The sequence below is a fragment of the Brassica rapa genome, chromosome A09 (assembly GCF_000309985.2).
Source record: "Brassica rapa cultivar Chiifu-401-42 chromosome A09, CAAS_Brap_v3.01, whole genome shotgun sequence".
In the NCBI taxonomy this organism is placed as follows: domain Eukaryota; kingdom Viridiplantae; phylum Streptophyta; class Magnoliopsida; order Brassicales; family Brassicaceae; genus Brassica; species Brassica rapa.
The window spans coordinates 34,464,762-34,487,296 of record NC_024803.2 but is presented as its reverse complement, the minus strand read 5'-3'; the positions used below and the strand labels follow the sequence as shown (position 1 = coordinate 34,487,296).

Below are 22,535 nucleotides of genomic sequence, written 5' to 3'. Positions count from 1 at the left end.
ATATTTTTTTTAATTTTGTATGGAACCTTCAAAATCTCAGGACTGGCCTTGTGCGTCTATATTGACATATATATAACAAAATAGAACTTTCATCGTTTTTGCATCTATTGGGGTGTGCCATGTAGTCAGACAAATGGCTACAACAGAAATCAAAAGGCTTATGTTTGGTACATGACTCAAGCCAAGTACTTCTCCAGCTTCTCTACTTCGTCTTTGCTTCCAATGTAAAGTGGAACCCTCTGATGTATCTGTCAGGTATCCCAAATAAGATATTTAGTGTACTGTAATAAGCTAAACATGAGGGATGTGTTTTGAGTTACCTCGGTGGGTTGGATATCTAGTACTCTTTGGTGACCATCTGATCCTTTTCCTCCAGCTTGTTCAACGATGAAACTCATCGGTGCACACTCATATAAAAGCCTAAGCTTACCGTTTTTGCTCTTGGCGTCACGAGGGTACCCGTAAATCCCACCATACAACAAAGTTCTGTGAAAGTCCCCGACCAAACTACCAATGTACCTTGCAGAGTAAGGCTTCCCACTTGGACCAGGGTCCTTGAGATCATCGATATACTTCTTCAGTTTCTCGTCCCACATCTGGTAGTTCCCTTCGTTGAAAGAGTAGATTTTCCCTGCTTTGGGGATCTCAATGTTCTCTTGGGTCAGGACGAACTCGCCGTACATTGGGTCGAGTGTGAAGGAGAAAACGCCTTTGCCTAAGGTGAGAACGAAGATGACTGAGCTTGAGTACATACAGTAGCCAGCTGCTAGCAAGTTGTTCCCTGGTTGACACACGTTTACTATACACCTTTGTTCTTCTGACCCAAGCTGCAAGCAAGCAACACACAGCCAACATTATATATCTTTTAGGAGTGTTAGGTGAAAGGGAGAGTAGTAGTTAGTTTACAGCGGATATATCGTCGGAGTCGTCAACGATACACTCGTCATTGGGGCTGTAGATACCGAAGATTGAACCGGTGGAAACTGCAGCGTCGATGTTGGAGGAACCGTCGAGAGGATCGAAGACGACAATGTAGTTGCCGGAGTAACTCTCTTCAACTGCTACGGGGACGTCCTCTTCCTCTGACGCAATGATCCCTGTCCTTCCACTAGATCTCAAACAGTTTGAAAACACCTGCACCATTTATTTTGTTATGTCATATACTTTGTTTCTTCGCTCCATCCAACCATTTCCATCATGTATAAACTAAGGTTTACTTTTAGTAGATTGAAGTTAAGTTGTCTAGCTTGGCTAGTTTACATATTAATCAAAATATCATAATTGCCATTTCATGAGAGTCGTATGTAGACGACTTAGTTAACTAACTTTTTGAAAAAGGTTACACATTAGTAACATTGTGAGATTGTTCAACCATCAGGCGATTCCACAATTTACCAATCAGAACCTAAAATGATTTTGGAGACACTACGACCATATGATTGGTAAGGCTATAAAAATATTTTACAGTATTTACAGCATTTTTACAATATTTGTTTTCCAATTATAGTCTTTAAATACTTTAGTGGATTCCATATAAAATCCACAACCTCTACAACGTTTTGTTGTTTGTTCATATGCTTTTTTTTTCTAAAGCAACGTATTTAAATATTTTTAAAAAGGTAGAATTTTCTCATACCAAAAAAAACTTAAAAACTATACACTAACCAATAATCCACTAGAACATGTGTTTCCTCTACTTAGTGTCTACATGTATGTGTATATATAGTTAAACACTGTATATAGCATGTGTTTTATTTTATTCTTATATGGTTTAAGGTTGGTTTCAAAGGATTCTGCATCTAAAACGTATTGATATCCAAACTTTTTAAAAGAATATCCAAACACGTGAATAATAGTTGACCTCATTAGAGACGACGTCAAGCTTCTTCTGATCCTCTCCCTGAATGTTAACAGCTCCTTGAACGCCGGTCAGATTAGAGATTCCGGCGCGCTGTACAAGCGAAGCGATCTGCTTACAAGCCATCGCTATGCTCGACATCACTATCGTCATCTCTGTATCTATCTCTCCTTTCTGCTCTTGTCTCAGCAACCAACCCGTCAGCGTCTGAAGCTCGTACCCACTCTTCTTCCTCGCCGCCGGCTTAGCCTCCGCCGAAGCATCCGCTGCAACCGCCATACACCTCACTCCACCAGCAGCATGATGGTTTTTCCCAGCCCGTTTCCCGCCGGAAAACAGAGATCTCTGGAAAAGGATTCGTGGCTGAGATGAGGATGCTAAGTGACGAGAGCTTGAGAGAAGAAGATGAGACGACGACGTTGTTGCGGCGGTTGCTGCCATTTTTGAGCGTTTGTGTTTTGAAAAAGTTTGAGCTGATGGGAGTTTTGTGTGTTTGGAGGTGATGAGAGAGGATCGGATTGTGAGGTGGACGAAGGATTCGATTCATGTGGATTCCACTTATCTTCTATGGAGTTGACACGTGGCATTGCTCTTACGGAGTTGAAACAAAAGTGAATGTGATAACTGATAAGCATATATATCTGCATAAGCAGGCTACAATGTTTGTTAAGGATTCAGTTGTGTTGGGCCTGATGTAAGTTTATCATAGTCAACCCAACACCACGACACAATATAGTTTTGACTACACTATTTAACTAAAACAACTTATTATACTTGATTTTATAATTTCTCCTTCAAAACTTGTACCGATATTACTTTGAAGCTCAATGCGGACGTGAAGACATGTACATTGTACTACGCACGTCGCTTTGTTTCCAAGGAAGCCACCCACCCACCAGTGAAAGTCTTGTTAATGAAAAAGATGATTCAACTAAATCTTTTTACAATAGTTTATGTATTTTTGCTTACGTTGCCTGCAATTTTTTTTAAATGCCCAATTTACAAATGATAATCATTAAAAATGTTTATATAATATCATGTAGCGAATCTGAAGATTCAGAGAAAAAATCTTGAGATGGCGAGAACAATGAAGCTATGAATAATAAAAATTCAAAACAATGCATAGCTTTTTGGCACAGAAAAGAAATATAAAAGTCATTATATAAGTTTTAAGAAGCACAATACTTTACATAATAACCATAGTTGCTTCGTTAAACTATTTGAATATCGACAAAAGCCTAGCAAGTACTTTCTTTTTTTTTGGACAAAAACCTAGAAAATACTTTCATATAGATAAATAAAACCATATCTCTATATAGAATAAAAATTTAATTAGTATATACAAATCATTCATCAAAAGATCTTCTATATATACAATGTACTCACAAACCTCACAGCATCTTCTTCAATATACAAATTATATCCCCATCTTCTCTCTATATTACTATTTACTCTTTAATCAAGTTAACTTTAAACCCCTAAAATCAATAAAGGAGAAAGACAAGAAGAGAGACCTAAAAAACAGAAACAATGTCTTATTCTTCCCTCAAACTGTCAATCTTTCTCATTCTCTCATCTCTTCTTCATGCCGCTTTAGGTACGTACAGATATATCTATTGTATATAAATCTCTAACTGTTAACCCAAGATCATGATCAAGAACACTAAGATCTTTTCCATATTTCTTATCTCAAAAATTATACTTGGTTAGACATGTTTTCAGTTTTTAAATCAAAGGAATAAACCATAGATTTTACATTTTGACTGATAACATGACCGGTTTAAGATGAACCATAGGAAAAGAAAATCATTTATGTGAACATTTCATTTTTGTTTTCTTTATCAGTCTATGTTTTGTATTTCCTATAGGGGAGGGAATCATTTGCGAGAACCTGCCCACGAATATATGCGCGTTCTCGATATCGGCTTCCGGGAAAAGATGTTTGTTGGAGACAGCTAACGTTGCAGGAGAATACACTTGCCGGACTTCCGCGGTGGAAGTTGAAGGGATTGTAAACCACGTGGAGAGCGATGAGTGTGTAGCTGCTTGTGGGGGTTGATCGGAAAACCGTAGGGATCTCGTCGGACGCAATGATGGAGGCAGGTTTCGCCGCTAAGCTTTGCTCTCCGGCTTGTTTGGATTATTGTCCTAACATTCTTGATCTTTATTTCAATCTCGCAGCCGGTGAAGGTACCATCTTGGGCTTTTCTTAAGTTTTTCTTGAGTACGTTGACATTTTCTTGGTGTGTGTAGATATATAAATCTTATAACCTGCATATGATATGATATATCAAGACGGGTTTTCGGCATGGCAGGTGAAACATTGGTGTAAAATGTCTACAACATTGGCGTAAAATCTCCATAATCTAATAAATTATTTAAGTAAACATAAGTTTCCATAATTGTTAAAAAAATAATATCTTTTTTTTAAATTGATTATAGCCTTTAAAATTTAAGGGTCGGTCTGATCGATATTCCGATGAAATATTTGAATGTTGTTATGAAAGGTCTTGCTATATACTGTATATAGTAAAACTTAATCAATGTAAGTCCATTTTAATAATTAATTAGGTATACACGTTTGTATATTTATTAACTACAAAAGCATAAATACCCTTCTTTTTGTTGTGCTAAAGTATACATACCATTGAAGGTCCATCATACCTACGTAACTGAATTTTTTGCAAAAACATTTGTTGAGACATTGATATTCGATACCAAAAAGCGAAAACAAAATTGTATTTACGAAAATAGGAACAAAATCAAGTGATTACTGTAAATATAAAGTTGAAATTTTGTTTAATATGGCTGATTAATGAAGTAAGGAATCATATACTTGTGTGTTTTATGTGTTTTTGCTATATTCCTTGGGACCTTGGGTCGGGTCCTTTTTCTAAGCATGCATGAAACTTACTTTAATATTTCGGGAGTTTCTTATCGCCAAAGCAAGGAATTTGGGTAGGAGCTTGATTGTTATGCTTCACTAACTTAAATATTATTTGAGTGATAGTGATTTATCTACTGCATAATATGGTTACGTAAATTACGCTGGTACAATATGTATGTAAAGTGTAAATTTGACGCAACGTACCAATTGACTACATGCAGGCGCATTTTTACCTGATCTATGTGATGCTCAGCGGATAAATCCTCACCGTTCAATGTTGGAAATGCTCAGTTCCGGTGCCGCTCCTCGGCCTTCCGAGCCTGCTTCAGGTCCTGTCTCCGACACCTCAGCCCCTGCTCTAGCTCCGGCTGCTATGTAAAAGTAATGTTATTAATTAATTTCACGTGTGCCATGATTTATGTTTTTAATTGATTCATTTGAGAAAGAAGATGAAATAGAGTGAGTTTGATTTTTGGTTCTTTTCCTTAACATTTTCCTATATAGTAAAAACTTTTGTTATATATTTACTTTGTTTTCGTGTTATATGCCATGTGCAGTTGCAACTTAATACCTCGATGCTTAAGGCACCTCTAATCTCACTCTATTTTTCATTCTAATTTAGAGTAAAAATGCTTCAATGGTACTTTATTTCTCACTTTATAATAGAGTGAAAAATAGGTTTACTCTAAATATATAATAACTTGCTATTTTTTTGTTCATCATTCTATTTTCTACTCTAAAATAGAGTACCATTGGAGAAAACTCAAACTCTATTATAGAGTTACTGTATTTTAAAGTAAAAAATAGAGTAAATCATTGGAGATGGTTTTAATACCTCGATTATAACATCTATTTAATAAATACGAACAAATGTCTTTCAGTTTATGGTTCAATTTCTATTGAAGCTTATCCTGGTACTTTTTATATAAAATGGTAAAACCTAAAGTTGAATTGTATATAAAATGAAAAAACCTAAACTTGAACTGTATTATAAAAGTGGATTTATCCAATGTATACTTATAATAGAGTTTATCTATCTGTAGGCGAAAAAATAAAAAAACTGATATCTTCATTTTTAAATACAACGGCAAAAAATAGGATTCATTTATATTTTTGTATATAATAAAAAATCTTATTATATATGCATACATTAGAAAAAATCAAACTTTGCAATAAAAATATCTATTTTAGAAAAAATATATAGAAATGTACGCTGGAAATGCTTTAAGAGGAGAATGAACTTACATTGTACGTACGCATGAGCTTAACTTGTAGCTCATGTAATATGGAACGGGTTTGTATTTTCTTTTGCTTTATTTTTGCAAATGGTTACAACATTTATGTGAAACCAAAACAAAATCAGCTACACTGATACTATGCCACTAAGACCAATTCCATTTCACTTCTATTTTAAAAATTTCTATTATAAAAGTAAAATAGAAATGAATTTTTGCTCTGTTGTATTTCTCTATTATAGAGAAATGGTATATTTGCCGATCGATGTTACGAAGGAACACATTAGAACAAAATTTCAATCACTATTTTGTCTTTATAATAAAAATCTCTAAAGTAAAAATGGTTAAAGATGTCCTAAGTTACATGAGAGATTATGAGCCGCAGTCTTCAACAATCCAATTTGTTACCCAACAATATATGCTATGCAGGATGATAATGTGCACATGTTTGAGAAATTGGTCTGCAAGAGCAGCAGTAAATCAATATAATGACAGAAGAGAGAAGAAGGGAGAGATGAAATAGATATACATTTCAAAGTTATTCCTTTCGTTTACATGTGATGTTCCAAAATATAAAATATTTTATTAGTTTTATGATAATTTAATTTCAAATATATATTACTAATAATATCTTTTAAAAAATAAGTTTTTATTTTTTGTGTCATTTAACCAGAACTTCTCTGATTTTACTAATTCATTCTCTTGCATTTTAATTGCATTCTAATTGTGATGACAGTAAGGATTCTTGTATTTGGAGGAAGTTACTTTAAGCTAAAGGATTTAGCTTATGAGTTTATGAAAATAGAGGTTTGAGATGGATCAACTACGTCTTTCTGGTTTGATAATTGGATGGGTACATGAAAATTGATTGATGTCACAGGGGCCATAGGCACAATGTATCTGGGCCTTTCTCGACGAACGCTGGTGTGTGATGCGGTCTCCACTGATGGCTGGAATTTGAGAAACAAACGCAGCAGGAGGTTCCAGACTTTATACAATCAGATACTCGCAATGCCGACTCCTGATGCAGATAGGGGAGATGATCTGGTTCTGTGGAAGCGAGGAGAGGATGAGTTCCAAAACAGTTTCTCTACTGCAAGCACTTGTGAGCAGATTAGGCCAAAAAAGCCTTAGGTAGACTGGTATAAGGTCGTATGGTTCACTCAAACCACACCTCGGTACGCTTTTATCACTTGGCTAGCAGTACAAAACCGGCTTTCTTTTTTGATTGGGGTATTACGCAGGGGTGTGGACTTTGTGGAGAAAAGGATGAGACAAGTGATCATCTCTTCTTTGATTGTCCTTACTTTTTCACTGTTTGGGAAGGTCTGGTGAGAGGATTCTTTGGCCGCATGACTAACCCTGACTGGTCTATTACGCTTAATGCGATCAAACGCGAGAGAATAAATAGACTTGACTCCATTCTTCTCAAGATAATCTTCCAAACAGTCATTTATCACATATGGAGAGAAAGAAACTTAAGGCGGCATCAGGGCAACTGGACGTCGACAAACCAAATGCATAAGGCCATTGATAGATCGATGAGGAATAGGATAGTGTCGCTGAAGTATAGCCTGCAGCATATATATGCTGGACTACTACAGCGATGGTTCGAGCTCACGGGATAGGCAGATGGTGGTTTTTTTATAGGTTTTCTTATTCTTTTCTTTTTCAGTATATTTTTCATAACCTGATTCTTTTGTAAAAGTAATTATTTACCAATAAATTTTAAATTTCATCAAAAAAAAAAAATTGGACCGACTTCATACTCTTTTACTCCAATTTAATAAACCAATTCCAAAATACGTTTTGTCTTCAGTACATAGTAGTCATCATCATTAACTATCAAACACCGTGATTTTTCTCATTAAAACGCGCCCTTCACAAATGCCACTGATTTGTTTATTGCCCATTCACCGCACCGGACCGTACGTGTATTTGGATCTTAGCATTTATTGCCACTTAAAAATCAAATTGTTACTAGTTTATTATATTGCTTGTAATAGTCTTTTTTAGTTTTCCCCTTTTTAGTTGGGTAAAAAAATACAAATGTAGTACTTCAGGTTATAATATGAACACTACGAGACTGTGAATGTGAAAAAGAGACCAACATGCATGTATAAAAGCGTTGTTTTCTTCGAGACAATCATATTGTATACTCTTTATACTGTATGTCTGTATCTTATGTGATATCTGGGAGAAGATGCGGAGTCATGTGAAAATGCAAGTGAATTTCATTAAACTTTATCCAAATAATAACTACAAATAATGAAGAACGCAAAGAACCGCGTGAACCAGTCAAAGTACAGAACACCAATATCCGACACGTAGGTCCCATCTCCAGCAAACACGAAGACAAAAATGGTTTCCCAGTCTAGTATGAAACCGGACGTCGGATTTGGTCGAATCAGCTTAACTCGAACAGGTGGCTTAGGCCTTAGGCCATCCGCTGCAAAAGTTGAGAGGCAATAACATTACCCTTTTGCATATTTAGTGTTTTGTGTGGATAAGTGAATTATGTGACATTGAAAAACAAAAGTCATAATGTTAAGCCTTCTACATCAAAATGTGCACACCTGATTTCTCGGAACATCTTGACAGAATAAACAAAATGCCAAATAAATTACGGTCGAAGTATAGCCAGGAGAACGTATACTTTATTGTGAAAGCCGAGAAAATAAATTGGTGTGGTTTCAAGAATTACTACTAGCATGACCAGCAGAAATCTTGATTACATAATTAAGCTTAAACAAACTGGCGACAATGTCTATTTTGTAACAGCAAATGGCTTAGGACAAAGACTGCACGTTCCTCTATAGAAGACCAGCATTTCAGCATTTTATCAAATCCAGTTCCCAACTGTTCGTGTGCTCCTGAGTATTAAATGAAGTATTAATAAATCAGCTTTAATTACTATATTTTTGTTTGAACAAAAATTACTATATTAATGATAAGTGTACAATTAAAGAGTTTATGATTGAAAGAGCTAATAACAAGGCTCGTTGGGCGAATTCAAAAAATGGTCTAACATATGCTAACCTATGGGCGGACATACCTCATTGTTTGCGAGATATCTTATTGGCAATTTTAAGACATGTTTCAGGACGCAAAGATATTTAGAGATGACGCCTCCATTGGCAAACAAAATTATTTTACTAATTAATACCTCTCCATTGCTTAAAGAGTTGTGGGAGCAAACGATAGAGAGAGAAAGTGGGATGCTAAATGTCCAGGAACAACCGAAAAACAAACAACAAAAAGCCAAAGGAAACAAAGAAGTCTCGGTCTTTTCTTTTCTTTTCTTGCTCTATTAGTTAAGATTTAAGAATGGTGGCTAAAACGATCCAAAACCTCGTCTCTGTCCACAAGATCTTCTTCATCTTTCTCCCTTCCTTTATTTTTATTCGTCGGTTAAATCTTCAACTATCTTGCTACTATTTCACTACCCTATGTCATCAAATCTTAAATCTAATTCCTCCTTTTACTTTCTTCAAACCTTTCCTAAACAGACCCAAAAGTTTCACGTGAACCCAAGTCGGTCAGTAAGCCCAGTCGGAAGGTAACGTAGTCTCATTCATTCCCTGTCCCATCTTCATCTGGCTCGAGAATCCACCATTGTTGCTCTTCTGTCTCCACGATGACTCTGTTATTTAACAACAACAAAAAATTAACCAAATGAATACAAAATTGACAACTTAAAAATAGTTATCCTTATGGTTTGTTTGGGGTTTGGTATATACCATAGAGACTAGCCGAAGACCGGATCACTGGCTGCTGGACCAGAGATTCGTCTAGGTTAAGAACCTCCGCCACTCTAGCCGGAACCAAGACAGTCGAAAGAGCTAAAACCCCCAAAGAGTACACAATCAGAAAATTTATGACTGGAACCAAAATAAATTAAAAATAAGATCATTGAAACTTTACTTGGCTTCTCGCGAAATTCGGCGTCAGTATGGTTAACACGACGGGGCAAGAAGACGCCAGTCCCGGTTGATCTAGGTTTCCCGGTTCGGTCTCCGAGGAAAACAGCGCGCATGGCCGAACCATCACGCCTCTGTGGCTGATTAGGCCATGCAGATGGAGACAAATCCACATGACCAGCAATTTTGTTGTTATTAGCCTTTAATCCTCTGCGCTGCTGCTGCTGCTGCATCAGCTGTTGCTGCTTTAGCTGCTGAAACTGCAACAAAGATAACAGAATATTAGCCTCATCCACAACTGATAACAATCAAATGATGTTGATTTGAGATTCGTTACTTGGATAGCTTGTAGCTTCTGGTATTGGAGAGATTGGCGACTGTAGTAGCCTGATCCGTCCTTAGGTATTTTAGCTGCGGGCGCGAGGGGATGTTTTCTTGGAAGATCGAGAACTCCTCTGCCACTACGGTTGTTGTAACCGTTGATATTAATCATCGCCAGTTCCTCCACTGCTGCGCAGTACATATCCCATGCCGCCGCCTGAGAAGAAACTCTCGTCTGACAATTCTGATAACCAATTCCGGCCCCACACAGAGTCGAACGAGTCGCACCCCACACCTGCGTGAACCATAAGTTGACAGTTACAACTTGAAAAACCTCCAAAAAATATGTGGAATCAATGGTAAACAGAGATAAGATAAAGAGTATATATCTAGTTACCTTGGTGTCGTTAGCGTGGCTACCGAAAAAATCATCTTCCTGGGTTGACCGAACTGTTTTTCTGGTAAACCCGGTCAAGTAATCGGTTCTATCTAAACCGGAGTCCAGCCCGTATCCATTACTCAGCTCGTAAGGGAACAAGTTGGACTCATCACCCTTGAAAAGCTTGTTTTCCTTTTCCAGGAGAAAGTCATCGTCAGTGAGAAACTCCGGGGGAAGCCGGAACTCAGCGTCGTCGTCGACTAAGCAGCTAGTAGGCTCCATGTCTCTCTTTAGTAATCTCTCACGAGTATAGAGATTATAGAGGAAGTGGATTTTTAATTTTTAATAGCGGTGGAGGTTGCTGTTTCGTTAAGTTTCAATATTAATGAGTTTTTAAGAAAATCGAATGGGACCCAGTTTCAGGAGGGAAAGGGGGCGAGAGGTATTTGTAGGCGAAGCAAGGAGATGAAGTTAGTGGATAGTGGTGATGGTGGTGGTGGGGGAGAGGTTTCGTTTCCACGCGCTTACGGTTTGGAAAATGGATTTCACGCGCATTGTGAATACAGCGTACAGGGAGAGTTGAGTGTGGGGCCTACTACGAGGGATAGTAAATTAGTGGGGCCTACTCTCAGAATATCTGTGCTCCGGGTTGACCAGCACGTGATAGCAGTTAAAACCGTCATTCCCTCGGCAAATGCACTGAATGAATTTACCGAACCACCCTTTCAACTTGGTGGTTTTACGATTTGGCATTGAATGTGAAAGCGTGTATTAGACATGTTTGATACGAGTATACTCGCGTCTCTTCTTTGGATAGGTTGATTGAATATCTTTCATGATTTAAATGATGAACGTTACAACAAAATAGCGTATGAGATGAGATAACTTCTACTTTTCCCGACAGCAATAAGATGGTTGGTTCTGGGCAAAATGCAATAAAATTTTTTGTCTTGCTCCTAGATTTTACGAAATTATTATACATGACTTCTAAATTAAAAAAAAGAAGAGATTATTAAAATTTATCTTAAAATGTTTATGCCGTGCGATAATATGATTGCAAAGATTATAATTGGTTACTAGTAGAGATAGGGATACAATCTTTTTTTTTTTCACTGGTATTATTAACTATCGAAACCAAAAACAAAGTAAATGCCCAACAGGACAGTCAAACTATTACAAAGAAACCCAACAGGGTAGAGAACAAATTTACAAAGAGGCCCAAAGGCCCAGTAACAAAAGAGGTCCAAGGACGATGGTGATCGATTCAACGCAACTCCCACCCACACGTGTAGAGCACATAACCGAAGATGAGACACGTGTCTAGAAGTGGAACCATCACTTTTCTTCGTCGACAGGAAAGATGCCACCGGAAAATCCAATCGGTGATCCACCGGAAACCAACCGGAACAGGAGCCAAGGATATGAAAACCGGCAACAACGATAAGAGATCAGTACAGAGGCGACTAAACGAAGCCCACCTCAACGCCGACATAGGATTCTTCATCTGGGTACCTATCACCGGGAGAGGAAACTCAATCACACGACAATAGGAGAAAAGCTCAACGGTGAGCCACCGTAACGGAGAAGACTCAAGCCGACAGACGATCTACGATATGAAGATAAGATTCAAAAACAAGCGAACGATTTCAAAGGAACCGATTAACCTGCGTAATTAAAACAGACATCTTTTGTGATGAGAATAAGTTTGAAGATGAGAAAACCCTAATCAAGGGAGAGGAAGAAACAATCGGATCCCAAAACCGAAGTTGTAATGAAAAATAAAAAGGCGAGAAACGTAGATGAGGAAGGAAAATCCGGGAGCTCCCGGAAAAAAGCCAGCCGCCGACACCGAAAGGGAAGGTGGGAAGGTGCGACGCCGGAGTCAAAAGCCGGACGACATCACCGAGAAGACAAGTGAGCCGCCGGAGTCAAGAGCCGGCCACACCGTGCTTAAAGAGCCACCGTGTGCCAGAGTCGGAGCCCAAACGTGGGCAACAAAGTCACCGGAGAAAGATCCGGTGAGAAAACGGGGGAGAAACTCTCTCTCTCTAAAAGATACGAGAGAGATAAGAGAGAGAGAGCCCCCAAATTCGAACACTTATTGAAGTTCAGGGCTCTAGATAGGGATACAATCTAAACTAAACAGAAAATATTGGTGTCACACCACCACTTACCTTCGTGGAAAGCGCGTTCATTAAGGTTTGATAGCTACTTTCTCGATACTCTACACAAATGAGGGTTTTGCCCATTGGAAGTTAAAATATTCCCGTTGGATTGTATAACGGTGATGAAACCAGATCAGCACCAGATGGAACCAAAACAGATCACTGCACTGCACGATGATGTGACGTGGAAAAAACATGCGTTTTAATTTATTTTTTGGATTTGTCAAGGCCGACATTTGGCCCATCTTGTACCCACTTGGCAGAACGGGGAACGGGATGTCATTCTTAGCGTACAAGTTATTCCACACCATTTCCCACTACTTTCATCCAAAAGTTTTCTTCTAAAACAAATTAAGAAAAGTTAGTCGATTGTGTAAACGGCGATCGATTAAAGATCAAAATAGCACACATGGATAAATACAACGGTTGCAAGTGAAATGTTTTTGTGATAAAGAAAAAGGTTTGGTTTGCAGTAGACAAGTGTGTATTTTAAGTGTTGATATAGAGTGCTAGTAACTTAATTAGTTCATATGAGATAAATCTTACCATCGGTGTAAAATTCATAGCACTATTACAACTTAGCCAGAACGCACTGTAAAACACAAATTACATTGTAGTTTGCACCCTCCACCATTTCAGAAAGAAATATTTGCATGCATGTCTTATTCACACGCATTAAGATATTCTAAAGGAAATACACACACACATGATAGACATTTTGTGTACATGTGGCCATGTGGGTTGGCTTACGATAGTCCACATGTAGTACTTACAGTTTTGCATATTGTTTCATTCCTGTATCAATTAGAGTCTAAAGGAGATCTGATGTATGCAATGAATGTAACGTATGATTGGCTTGTCTCAATCTTTTCGAAATCTAAGGACAAATTTCCGCAAATGAAAAAAGAAGTGAAGCAGAAAGAGAGCTTATTTTATTTTCCGCCGAAAGATAAGCCGGAGTTATTACAACATCGTTTTCTTCTTACTTATTTGACTTATAACGATAGAAACAAACCAATAATTACTCTAACAACTCAATTATTATAGCTTTCTTTTTGAGAAAAACTCAACTATTGTTATTGATCACTAGGAGTTGGTCCGCCCTACGGGCGGATGAGTTTACATTAAAAATATTTTCTATTAAAATATATTTTAATTTTATAAAATATTTGAAATTTTACTTTATTCTGGAAATAATAAATATAATATGTTTTTCCAAAAATAAATATGTTTTTATTCTAAAATTATTTTAAATTTTATTAAATTTTGTTGATTTGAGTTGAAAAAACCGTTAACAATTTTATTTTGTTAGAGAACTCAAAATTATAAAATTAAAAGTTTAATGAAAATGCAATGATTTCTATTGTGCTCGATACCAGCTAGAAAACAAAGCCGTAAGATTCAAATACCCAATCAGATGGAGAATCAGACTTTACCAATGCCATACTTAAAATTAAACAAAATTATCACGGAAATGATTGTTGCATGCTTATATATTCGAGACTGAAGATCAATTTAATAATAATAGTACATTAAGTACAAAGTTACATAAGAAAATTAAAGATACATTACATGTTCAGATGCTTTACAATTGTGGAAAGATGTAGACTTGTTAGCTCTTTACATGTTCAAAGCATATCACTTATCCACCACTCCCATTTGTACCTTCTCGTTTTGAACAGCATGTGCGCAAGCTTACACCCATAACTTTCTTCAGTCCATTAACTTAGCTCCAATGGCGTTGTGACTTCTGATGCTCTGAACCCAAGTATAAGGCTCCCGTAAGAAGGCACATAATCATTCCTCGACACTCTAGAACCGAACTCCAAACCAGGAAACACAGTCTTGTGACTCTTTTGTATTCCGAGGAACTCCGCCCTAGGTCTTCTGGTGGAGTGCTCATGCCTGGCACAGTCTCTCTATGGTTACAACTTCTCAACCTAAGCTGTTTCACCATTGCCATCCTCAGGTTCTGCTATCTTGCCGGGATAGTTGTTATTACATATTGTAGCTGACTCCTTAACATCGTTGCATTGAATTTCTCTGCAATATTTTTCTGGTGGATCTTCTGAGCTGAGCACCTAGGCAGCTCTTCAACAGGATCCTCATTGTCAGAGTGAGACCAAACACAAGCTCTAATGTGGAAATTCTATCAGATATGAAACTTGTTTTGTCTAAATGACCACGACTGATGTCTTTGATATTGAACGACCATCCCATTTGTCTCTATGTTTGCCGAGATATAGAGTTTGAGGCTTTAATAAAGTAAAAACAAAAGAACCCATTTAACAGAGATGCCATAGAAGTCTAAAATAGAACCATGATAATTGGGAAAGCTTTATGAAAAAGTGAAATATTTTTTCATAAAGTGATATTGTGGGAGGAGCAAGAAATACCTTTGACACCTCATCATGTTAACCCATTTCCATGATATCTTCAAGCAGGAATTGAGCAAGATCCACCTCTTTCTGGTTTTCCCCAACTTTGAGGTCTCTTTTTCCATCTGCTGAACATTAAACCTTAGTTAGCATTAACCCAAACCACAGCTAGAAAATTCAACTTAAAAAGAAATATATGAAAGCTATTTCTGCTTATTCACAAAAGAACAAACTTTTTGTATCTGAAGATCTTTTGTCCTCACTTTCATTACACAATCTCAGTTTGAGATAGGGTCAAACTTAATATGCTATGTCAGCCCAGCTGTGAATATACACCAATAGTCAAGCTATTAACACAGAGAAAAAAAATCAGTAAAATATATAATGGTCCCTTATTACCTTTCTCGTTGAGCATTGCAGTCTCTATAACTGCTTGCTGGTGTTGAATCCTTCGAGACCACCTTGGAGAGCTTATCCTCGTAATATCAGAGATCCATCGTTGGTTTGCATCAAGACCATCGTTCGCTTGCATCAAGACTCTATCTGAAGAAATCTTCTACTGAAACCTGGTAATCAGGATGTCATAGCACACCTCCTGAGGCGTTATGCGGGATGAGTTGGAAGAGAGGAAGAGAGTCGACAAAGGGATTGAAATGGCACTTAGGGTTAGGGAGGATGAGTGATTTTTAGATTTCAGAGAAATGGATCGAGACGGCGATATAACCTGATCCGTATCAAGAGCGGCTCAGGATTGGGCTGTGAGATGGTTTACATGGGCTGCAAAGGTAACTTAACTTTTTTATTTCAAGCCCAGTCCGCGATGACCTGGCAGATTGATTGGTGGAGAATATTTCTGTCCATTTGGCATCCCTTAGAAGCTCCAAAAATAGCCCCTTTTATATAGTAGAATGCTTCTAATTAGTGTAAAGATCCCACTCCAACATCATTTTTTGGTACCTTTAATAAAAATACAATATATACGGTCATGTATGACTCAGAATACATAAATAATCGTGGATGGGTGTCTTTATTCCCAGCCCAGTATACGTGCATTACATGCTTTTCTTATCTCTGTCTGTTAATAATACTCCTACTAATTGAAGTCGAGGAGGCTGTCGATCCCAAAGGAAAAAACGACATAGGCTCAGTAAAAGCTGACTCGCCGGTCTTGGCTATGCTAAAAGAACAATAAGCTGATTTGTTCAAATATCTTATGTATTGATTAGAGTCCTCTTCGCCTAAGTTTGGAACTTTTAACACACTCATTTGAAATATACAAACAAGGGTTAATTTACTGATCATCACTGAGCGTTAAGTTGGAAACTTATAAGAACATATATATATAACGAGCATTTTTAGAATGTAATTAAGTGACATTAGTCTTACCTTTTAAGAACACGTACATATAAAAAACAAAGTCTCGTAATTGTTTTTTAAAACATACATTAGTTGCTCACAAACAAGTAACTTGAATAGTTTTTGCCAGTCTTACAAAAAAAAAGAGTTTTTGCCAACTAGTATAAATGTATGATAAAAGAAAAACATCACTTTCCTACAGAACATGAAACGAACTTTTTCATACTGGTCATGAAACATTAGAATTTTAATTCATAAATACATAAACACAGCATTGCGAAAAAGAATATACATAGTATTTGATGTTATTTGACATCAGAAATGCATCATGCATCACATGAACTCTAGGAGAAAGAGTCTGAAATAGTTACAAATATTGACTTTGTATATTTTAACAATGATTATTTTTCTTTTTTTATTGCTTCTCGTTATCTTTTGGTTTTCTGGATGGGTGGTGCCGTGGTGAAGTCCACTTTTTTCGACATGCTTTTGAACGACATATTTAGCATTTTGGGGGTGGTGACTTGAGCTTGTTTGTTTCAAGACGATGAAGTAGCTTACATTACAAGCAGAAATGTGCGAAGATCTACCACTAAACACTAGAGAACGAGAGTGTTTTGTTTAAAGGTTTTGAGAAGTTTGGGCACGCTTGGTCTTGTGTGACTGCATGTGCAGAGTGGAGCCTACGCACGTGACAGTAACATGAGCAGTCTAACCAACCAATCTAACTCTAGTTAGTTGCAATCAAAGAAGCACATCTAATATACCTTTATGTTTATCCTTCCTTTTCTTTATGTCTTGAGTTTACAAGTTTACAACTCATCTTAACGTGTTTTCTTTCGAGACATCCATAATCGAAAAGCAAGGATGGGGACTCGTACCGGACATATATTCGGTTTACCTATCTGATTAAATCTGTGTCAAATATTTTTTTATTACTATTGGTGACTTATGCAAAATCGTGGTGTGATCATTTTTTTAATCAAGTTCAGGTGCAGATGAATATTTTTGATATTCATGATCTTCCTGGATTATAATCCAATCGTTTTTATATGTGCAAAATATTTTGCCAACTTCTTTTCGTCGAGTGTATTAGTACTCTCTTATTTTACTCCGCGTTAACGATTCAAATTAATGTACTACTTACGACTCGATCAACAATATTGATCTTAATATACCCGATAAAGGCCCATGGAACAGAACTAAAGCCATCTCCAATAAAACACCAAAACACCAAATTTGATGGGATTTCATCTCCAACAAAACATCAAATTTGACGCCATCCCACTAAATTTGGTGTAATGTGAATAATGTTACACCAAATTTGGTGTAACACTATTCATCATACCAAATCTTTATAATACATATTTTAATATGTTCATTTAAAAGTATAGCTTAATTACTATCAAATTTACAATTAAACATAAATATATTATAATATTTTTATTTTAAATTTATTTTCACATTTGGTGTAATAATATTCCTCACACAAAATTTCTAAAATACATTTTAATATGTTTCATTTAATAATATAGATCAATTACGATAAAATTTATAATTAAACATAAACAATATTATATTATTTGTATTTTTAATTTATTTTCATATAATTAAAATTTTAATTTTAATTTTAGTTTTATTTATTATATTTATAAATTACTAAATAACTATTACTATTTATCACTTACAAATTACAAAATATAAATATAATCTAGATATAACATAATTATTATTTATCAATTACAAATAATAGAAATATGAAAGTTTTAAAAATGAAAACATCAAATAATATATAATATTACTTTTGGTGTAAGATTTGGTGTTATTGTTGGAGATGACAAAAAAAAATTGACACCAAAATACAAAATTTTGGTGTAATTTCAACATCAAATTTAGTATTATTGTTGGAGATACCCTAAAAAACTCGAGGCCAAAAGTACTTATACGAAATCACTTAATTAGCCACATAAACACATATAACTTAACTATTAGTTAGACTTGAAGTAGGCATTTTTTTTGTCTGACTTACTAGGCCATATCGGGCCAACTTGGCCCACTAACCTCACTGAGACCAATTATCTATATTATTACAATTGAAATACATTTTGGTATTGTTTGGAAACATGGATAACAATATAAAAAGAAGTTTTTTTTCAAAAAAAATTATATAAAAAGAAACATAATGTATTTTTAGTAATCTATATGTTATTAAAATTGAAGTACTTTTTGATACTTTTGGAAACATGAATAAACGTATAAATGAGAATAATTTGAAAACATGGATAGCATTACAAAAAAGAAGTATAGTGTCATTTTACTAATTTCTTGATATAATTACATTGATTGTCTTCCATATTTCACTCAGTTTAACAATTTCATTAATTATATTACATTAATAATATATCATATCATCAATTACATTACCATAATAATAATAGTGCAGATTTTTATTTATTAGTTAATCAACATTAATTTTGTGTCAATTATAAAATAACTGGGTTTATTTCATATGGTTAAACATCCGGTTTAGTTTGTTTTACTAAAAAAAGTTTTTGGTTCAATAGGTGGAAAATTACGTAGCCAAAACATAATTCAAAGGCATGTTTTTGTGAATAAAATAATTTAAATAAAAATAATAAAAATATATTAAATTTATTTTACTTAATTTTTAACTCTATATAATTATTTTATTAAATAAGAAACTATTTATATTTCACTTAATTTAGCCAAACACATAGAAATAATCATTTTACTAGTTTATAAAATCAGTTAGAGATGAACATTGGTTATCCGTTTAGGTACGAATTATTTTTTTTTGGTATCATTTTTTTTTAAATTAGGCCCCACTTGAATATTATAAATTTGTTTGTGGGTTTTGAGTTGGGTCTTTTTGGGTCTGTATGAGTTTGGTTCTGATGTATAGGAACCTAAATATATTTAAATAACAAATGTATCTGAAATGGATTTGGATATTTGTACCAAAAATAATCATGCTACCCACTTCGGTCCAGATCTTTTGAATATAATTAGTTGTATTACGGCTCATCTAAAATATATAACACTAATTATGAAAAACAAAAATCAATATATAAAAATGTAAGAATCAATACCCGCGCAGGTGCGGAAGTCAATCTCTAGTCTCTTCTTAAAAAAACAATCATTGTTATGGACCCAAACCTTTGTGCAAGTTTTTAAATTAAATACAACATTCTATCATATAATTAAATTCATTCTTTTAAATTATGGAAAAAACATTATACTACTAAACCGTGCTTAAAAAAATTATACTACTAAATGTGTTTCCAAACAACACAATAACTAATTTTCTATCCAAACAATATAAAACATTAGGTCCTACCTTTTTAATAATTTTTATTTTTATTTTATTAAATTATTTGATTTAAAACCACTCAAATTATTTATAAAAAATTTGAAAAAATAAGTAAACTACTAATTTTTTTTTATATGAGTCTGTGAATGTCTTGCTGTCAAAAAAAAGATTTTTTTTTGTATTTCCACAAATAAAAAATTGCATCCCTTTAAACTTAATAAATATTTGATTTTATCAATTAGAAATTCTAGAGACGCACATGAAAAGTTTGCTATGCCATTTTAACTCGTGGCTATCTATATGATTAGTCCCCACTGAAATTGTTGGAGCTCTGTCAGGGCGGACCCAGAAATTTACTTAAACTGTGGCACACCAACATTTTTAAATATAATTAATAAAATAATTAATAATATCTATATATATATGTTCCATAGATATCTAAAAATTATTTTTTGTTTTAAAATAGTTGATGTTTGGAAGAATTTTTATGTTTCAAAATAATAATAATTTTATATGAATTTTAGTTATTGATAACTGTGTGATGATCACCAGTGCTTTATAATTTTTTGATGGTTGATTGAATTAATTTTTGTGCTCTTAACCAAAACATTATCTATTTTGGAATAGAAAAAAGTATATTAGTAAACTATAAACAATGAGAAGAATCATTCAAAATGATATATGAATTTACTTAGAAAATATGCAAAAGAAACAGCTATTATAGGTAACGAATTTCGGCACCAAATTGTATTAGATTATTGTGAAAAAGATAATCAAGAAAAAAATTTACAGATTTTTTTTTTGAAAAGAGAAGCACATAACATCTTTGACCAAAAAAAAAACGTACTAAACATTCAAAGAGGAAAATTAGGATCCTTAAATATTAGATATTTGGGCTAGATAATAAAAATATGTATTTGAAATTGGGCTAAGACACAAAGATATATTTTAACTGGGCTAATGCAAATTGGGTGGAGCACGTCATGTTTTATTTTAGACTAAAAGAAACAAACTTTTATTTAGTTACAAGGAAAAATATAAAAACAGTGTGGCACGTGCCACACCTGTTTTGGTGGTAGGTCTCCCCCCTGGGCCTCTGTCTACGCGAGCTGTTAAAGTGTTAATCATCAGGTGATGAATGATGATGATGATGATGTCGAGCTGGAAAACTCAATGTATTCTCAGGATAACAAGGTACCAAGAAGAATAGCATCAAGTGAGAGTTGTACGGCTCTTTGTATATCTTGGCAAAAAAATATATACAGTACAACTTCTATAATTAATAATTTCTATAAATTAGTAAATTTCGTCGATTTCAATTTGGACCGGTTTAAAATTTGATACAAATTGATAAAATAATACGATTTTTTAGAAAATTCTATGTAAATATATGGTTTCATTAAAATTATAAATTAATAATTTATATATACATATTTTATATAAGTAAGAACCTATTATTATATTATTTATTTTATATTCATAATGGAATTATATTTATATTTTCTTAATACTTAATATATTTTTGATGGGATTTAATAATATTATATCTACAACCACATTTAAATTTTATGCAATATATATTATATACACCATATAATATAATATAATAAAGTTAATATAAATTTCAAATTTCAGAAAAATAACAATTAATGTCTATACACTAAAATAAAATAAAAATTCTTATCTTAGAATAAATATATCTTAAAATAAGAAATCTAAATAAAAAACTTTTGTAAATTAATATCTCTATAAATTAATAAAATTTTAAAAATCTCAATATTATTAATTTATAGAGGTTCTACTGTATACTAGTATTACTGTCCCGTGCTAAGCATGGGTCAATTTTGTTTGCATTTAAATTATCAGTTTTAGACTATTTTCTTTTTTGTCAATATATATTCTTACATTTAAATTAGCATACTTGATCTATTCAGTTTTATCTATATTCTAATAAGTCATTTCTAAAATATTCTAGGGTTAATATATTAAAACAATAATAAACATGTATGTAAAATAGTCAATTTCAGATAACTTACAAAAAAGTTCTTAAGATAGTGGAATATGCTCTTTTATTATAAAAAGAAAACAGATTTGTGAAATTGTCAAACCATAACAAACAAATAAAAAAGAAAAAAAAAACAAACTTGTAAATACACAATTTGTATATAGTTGTTTTTCATCATTACGGTGTTAGTTTATTTGTCTTTGAAAGCAGCATCACATCATTTGTATCACCATCCAATTTGTATTATCATAGTTGTTGATACCTTTTTCTGCAGTAGAGTGTTAAGTTTTTTTTTTCTTTCCACATCTTTGAAAACAACATCACATCATTATTTGTTAGCCACACGATAAAATTTCTCCAAGCCTACAAAACAAAATAAATAAAAAATTTAAAGACTAACATAAAAGAAGTAATCAAACAGAAAAGAAATAAGGATACACCTGTTTTCAGATGGGTTAATTTGCTAGATGACTATAATGGAAAAAATATTAGTTTTGTAGTAAGAAGGTAGAGAGAGATAGGAAGGGAAATGAAGAGAGAGAGTATTATATGGTTAGATGATGAAATATAGTTTTTTTTTTGGTTATAGGGTCAAATTTCCCTTTTCAGATTATATATTGTTCACCACGTTTTTTTTTCATTTTGAACATTTGTTCACTACGTTTGTTGCAGAGAAGCTATTTCATTTTGTTTTGTTAGC

General features: G+C 34.2%; 2 protein-coding genes and 1 pseudogene across 2 annotated transcripts; 1 reads left to right on the top strand and 2 right to left on the bottom strand.

The window, feature by feature from the left end:
- Positions 1 to 27: 27 nt before the first annotated feature.
- On the bottom strand, positions 28 to 2,392 carry LOC103841316 (fructose-1,6-bisphosphatase 1, chloroplastic). The gene is made up of 4 exons (XM_009117842.3): positions 1,862 to 2,392; positions 907 to 1,134; positions 321 to 827; positions 28 to 248 (listed from the first exon to the last, which is right to left on the bottom strand). The coding sequence occupies exons 1-4, from the start codon at positions 2,297 to 2,299 to the stop codon at positions 177 to 179; spliced, it is 1,245 nt and encodes a 414-aa protein (XP_009116090.1). The 5' UTR covers positions 2,300 to 2,392; the 3' UTR covers positions 28 to 176.
- A 237-nt stretch (positions 2,393 to 2,629) lies between these two features.
- Positions 2,630 to 5,309, top strand: LOC103841317 (annotated as a pseudogene).
- A 3,786-nt stretch (positions 5,310 to 9,095) lies between these two features.
- On the bottom strand, positions 9,096 to 11,545 carry LOC103841319. Its single transcript, XM_009117844.3, has 5 exons — positions 10,619 to 11,545; positions 10,238 to 10,516; positions 9,905 to 10,160; positions 9,721 to 9,822; positions 9,096 to 9,623 (listed from the first exon to the last, which is right to left on the bottom strand). Exons 1-5 carry the CDS (start codon positions 10,880 to 10,882, stop codon positions 9,520 to 9,522), a joined length of 1,005 nt encoding a protein of 334 aa, XP_009116092.1. The 5' UTR covers positions 10,883 to 11,545; the 3' UTR covers positions 9,096 to 9,519.
- Positions 11,546 to 22,535: the final 10,990 nt, after the last annotated feature.

Bases quoted from the DNA above. Each gene is read 5' to 3' on its own strand.
- LOC103841316 (XM_009117842.3), bottom strand. From the start codon at position 2,299: ATGGCAGCAACCGCCGCAACAACGTCGTCGTCTCATCTTCTTCTCTCA. The intron at 1,135-1,861 runs GTCAACTATTAT...TAAATGGTGCAG, and splicing joins TTGACGTCGTCTCTAATGAG to GTGTTTTCAAACTGTTTGAG. The intron at 828-906 runs GTAAACTAACTA...GCTTGCTTGCAG, and splicing joins ACTCCGACGATATATCCGCT to CTTGGGTCAGAAGAACAAAG.
- LOC103841319 (XM_009117844.3), bottom strand. From the start codon at position 10,882: ATGGAGCCTACTAGCTGCTTAGTCGACGACGACGCTGAGTTCCGGCTT. The intron at 9,823-9,904 runs GTAAAGTTTCAA...TGGGGGTTTTAG, and splicing joins CGAATTTCGCGAGAAGCCAA to CTCTTTCGACTGTCTTGGTT. The intron at 9,624-9,720 runs GTATATACCAAA...GTTAAATAACAG, and splicing joins GTCTTCGGCTAGTCTCTATG to AGTCATCGTGGAGACAGAAG.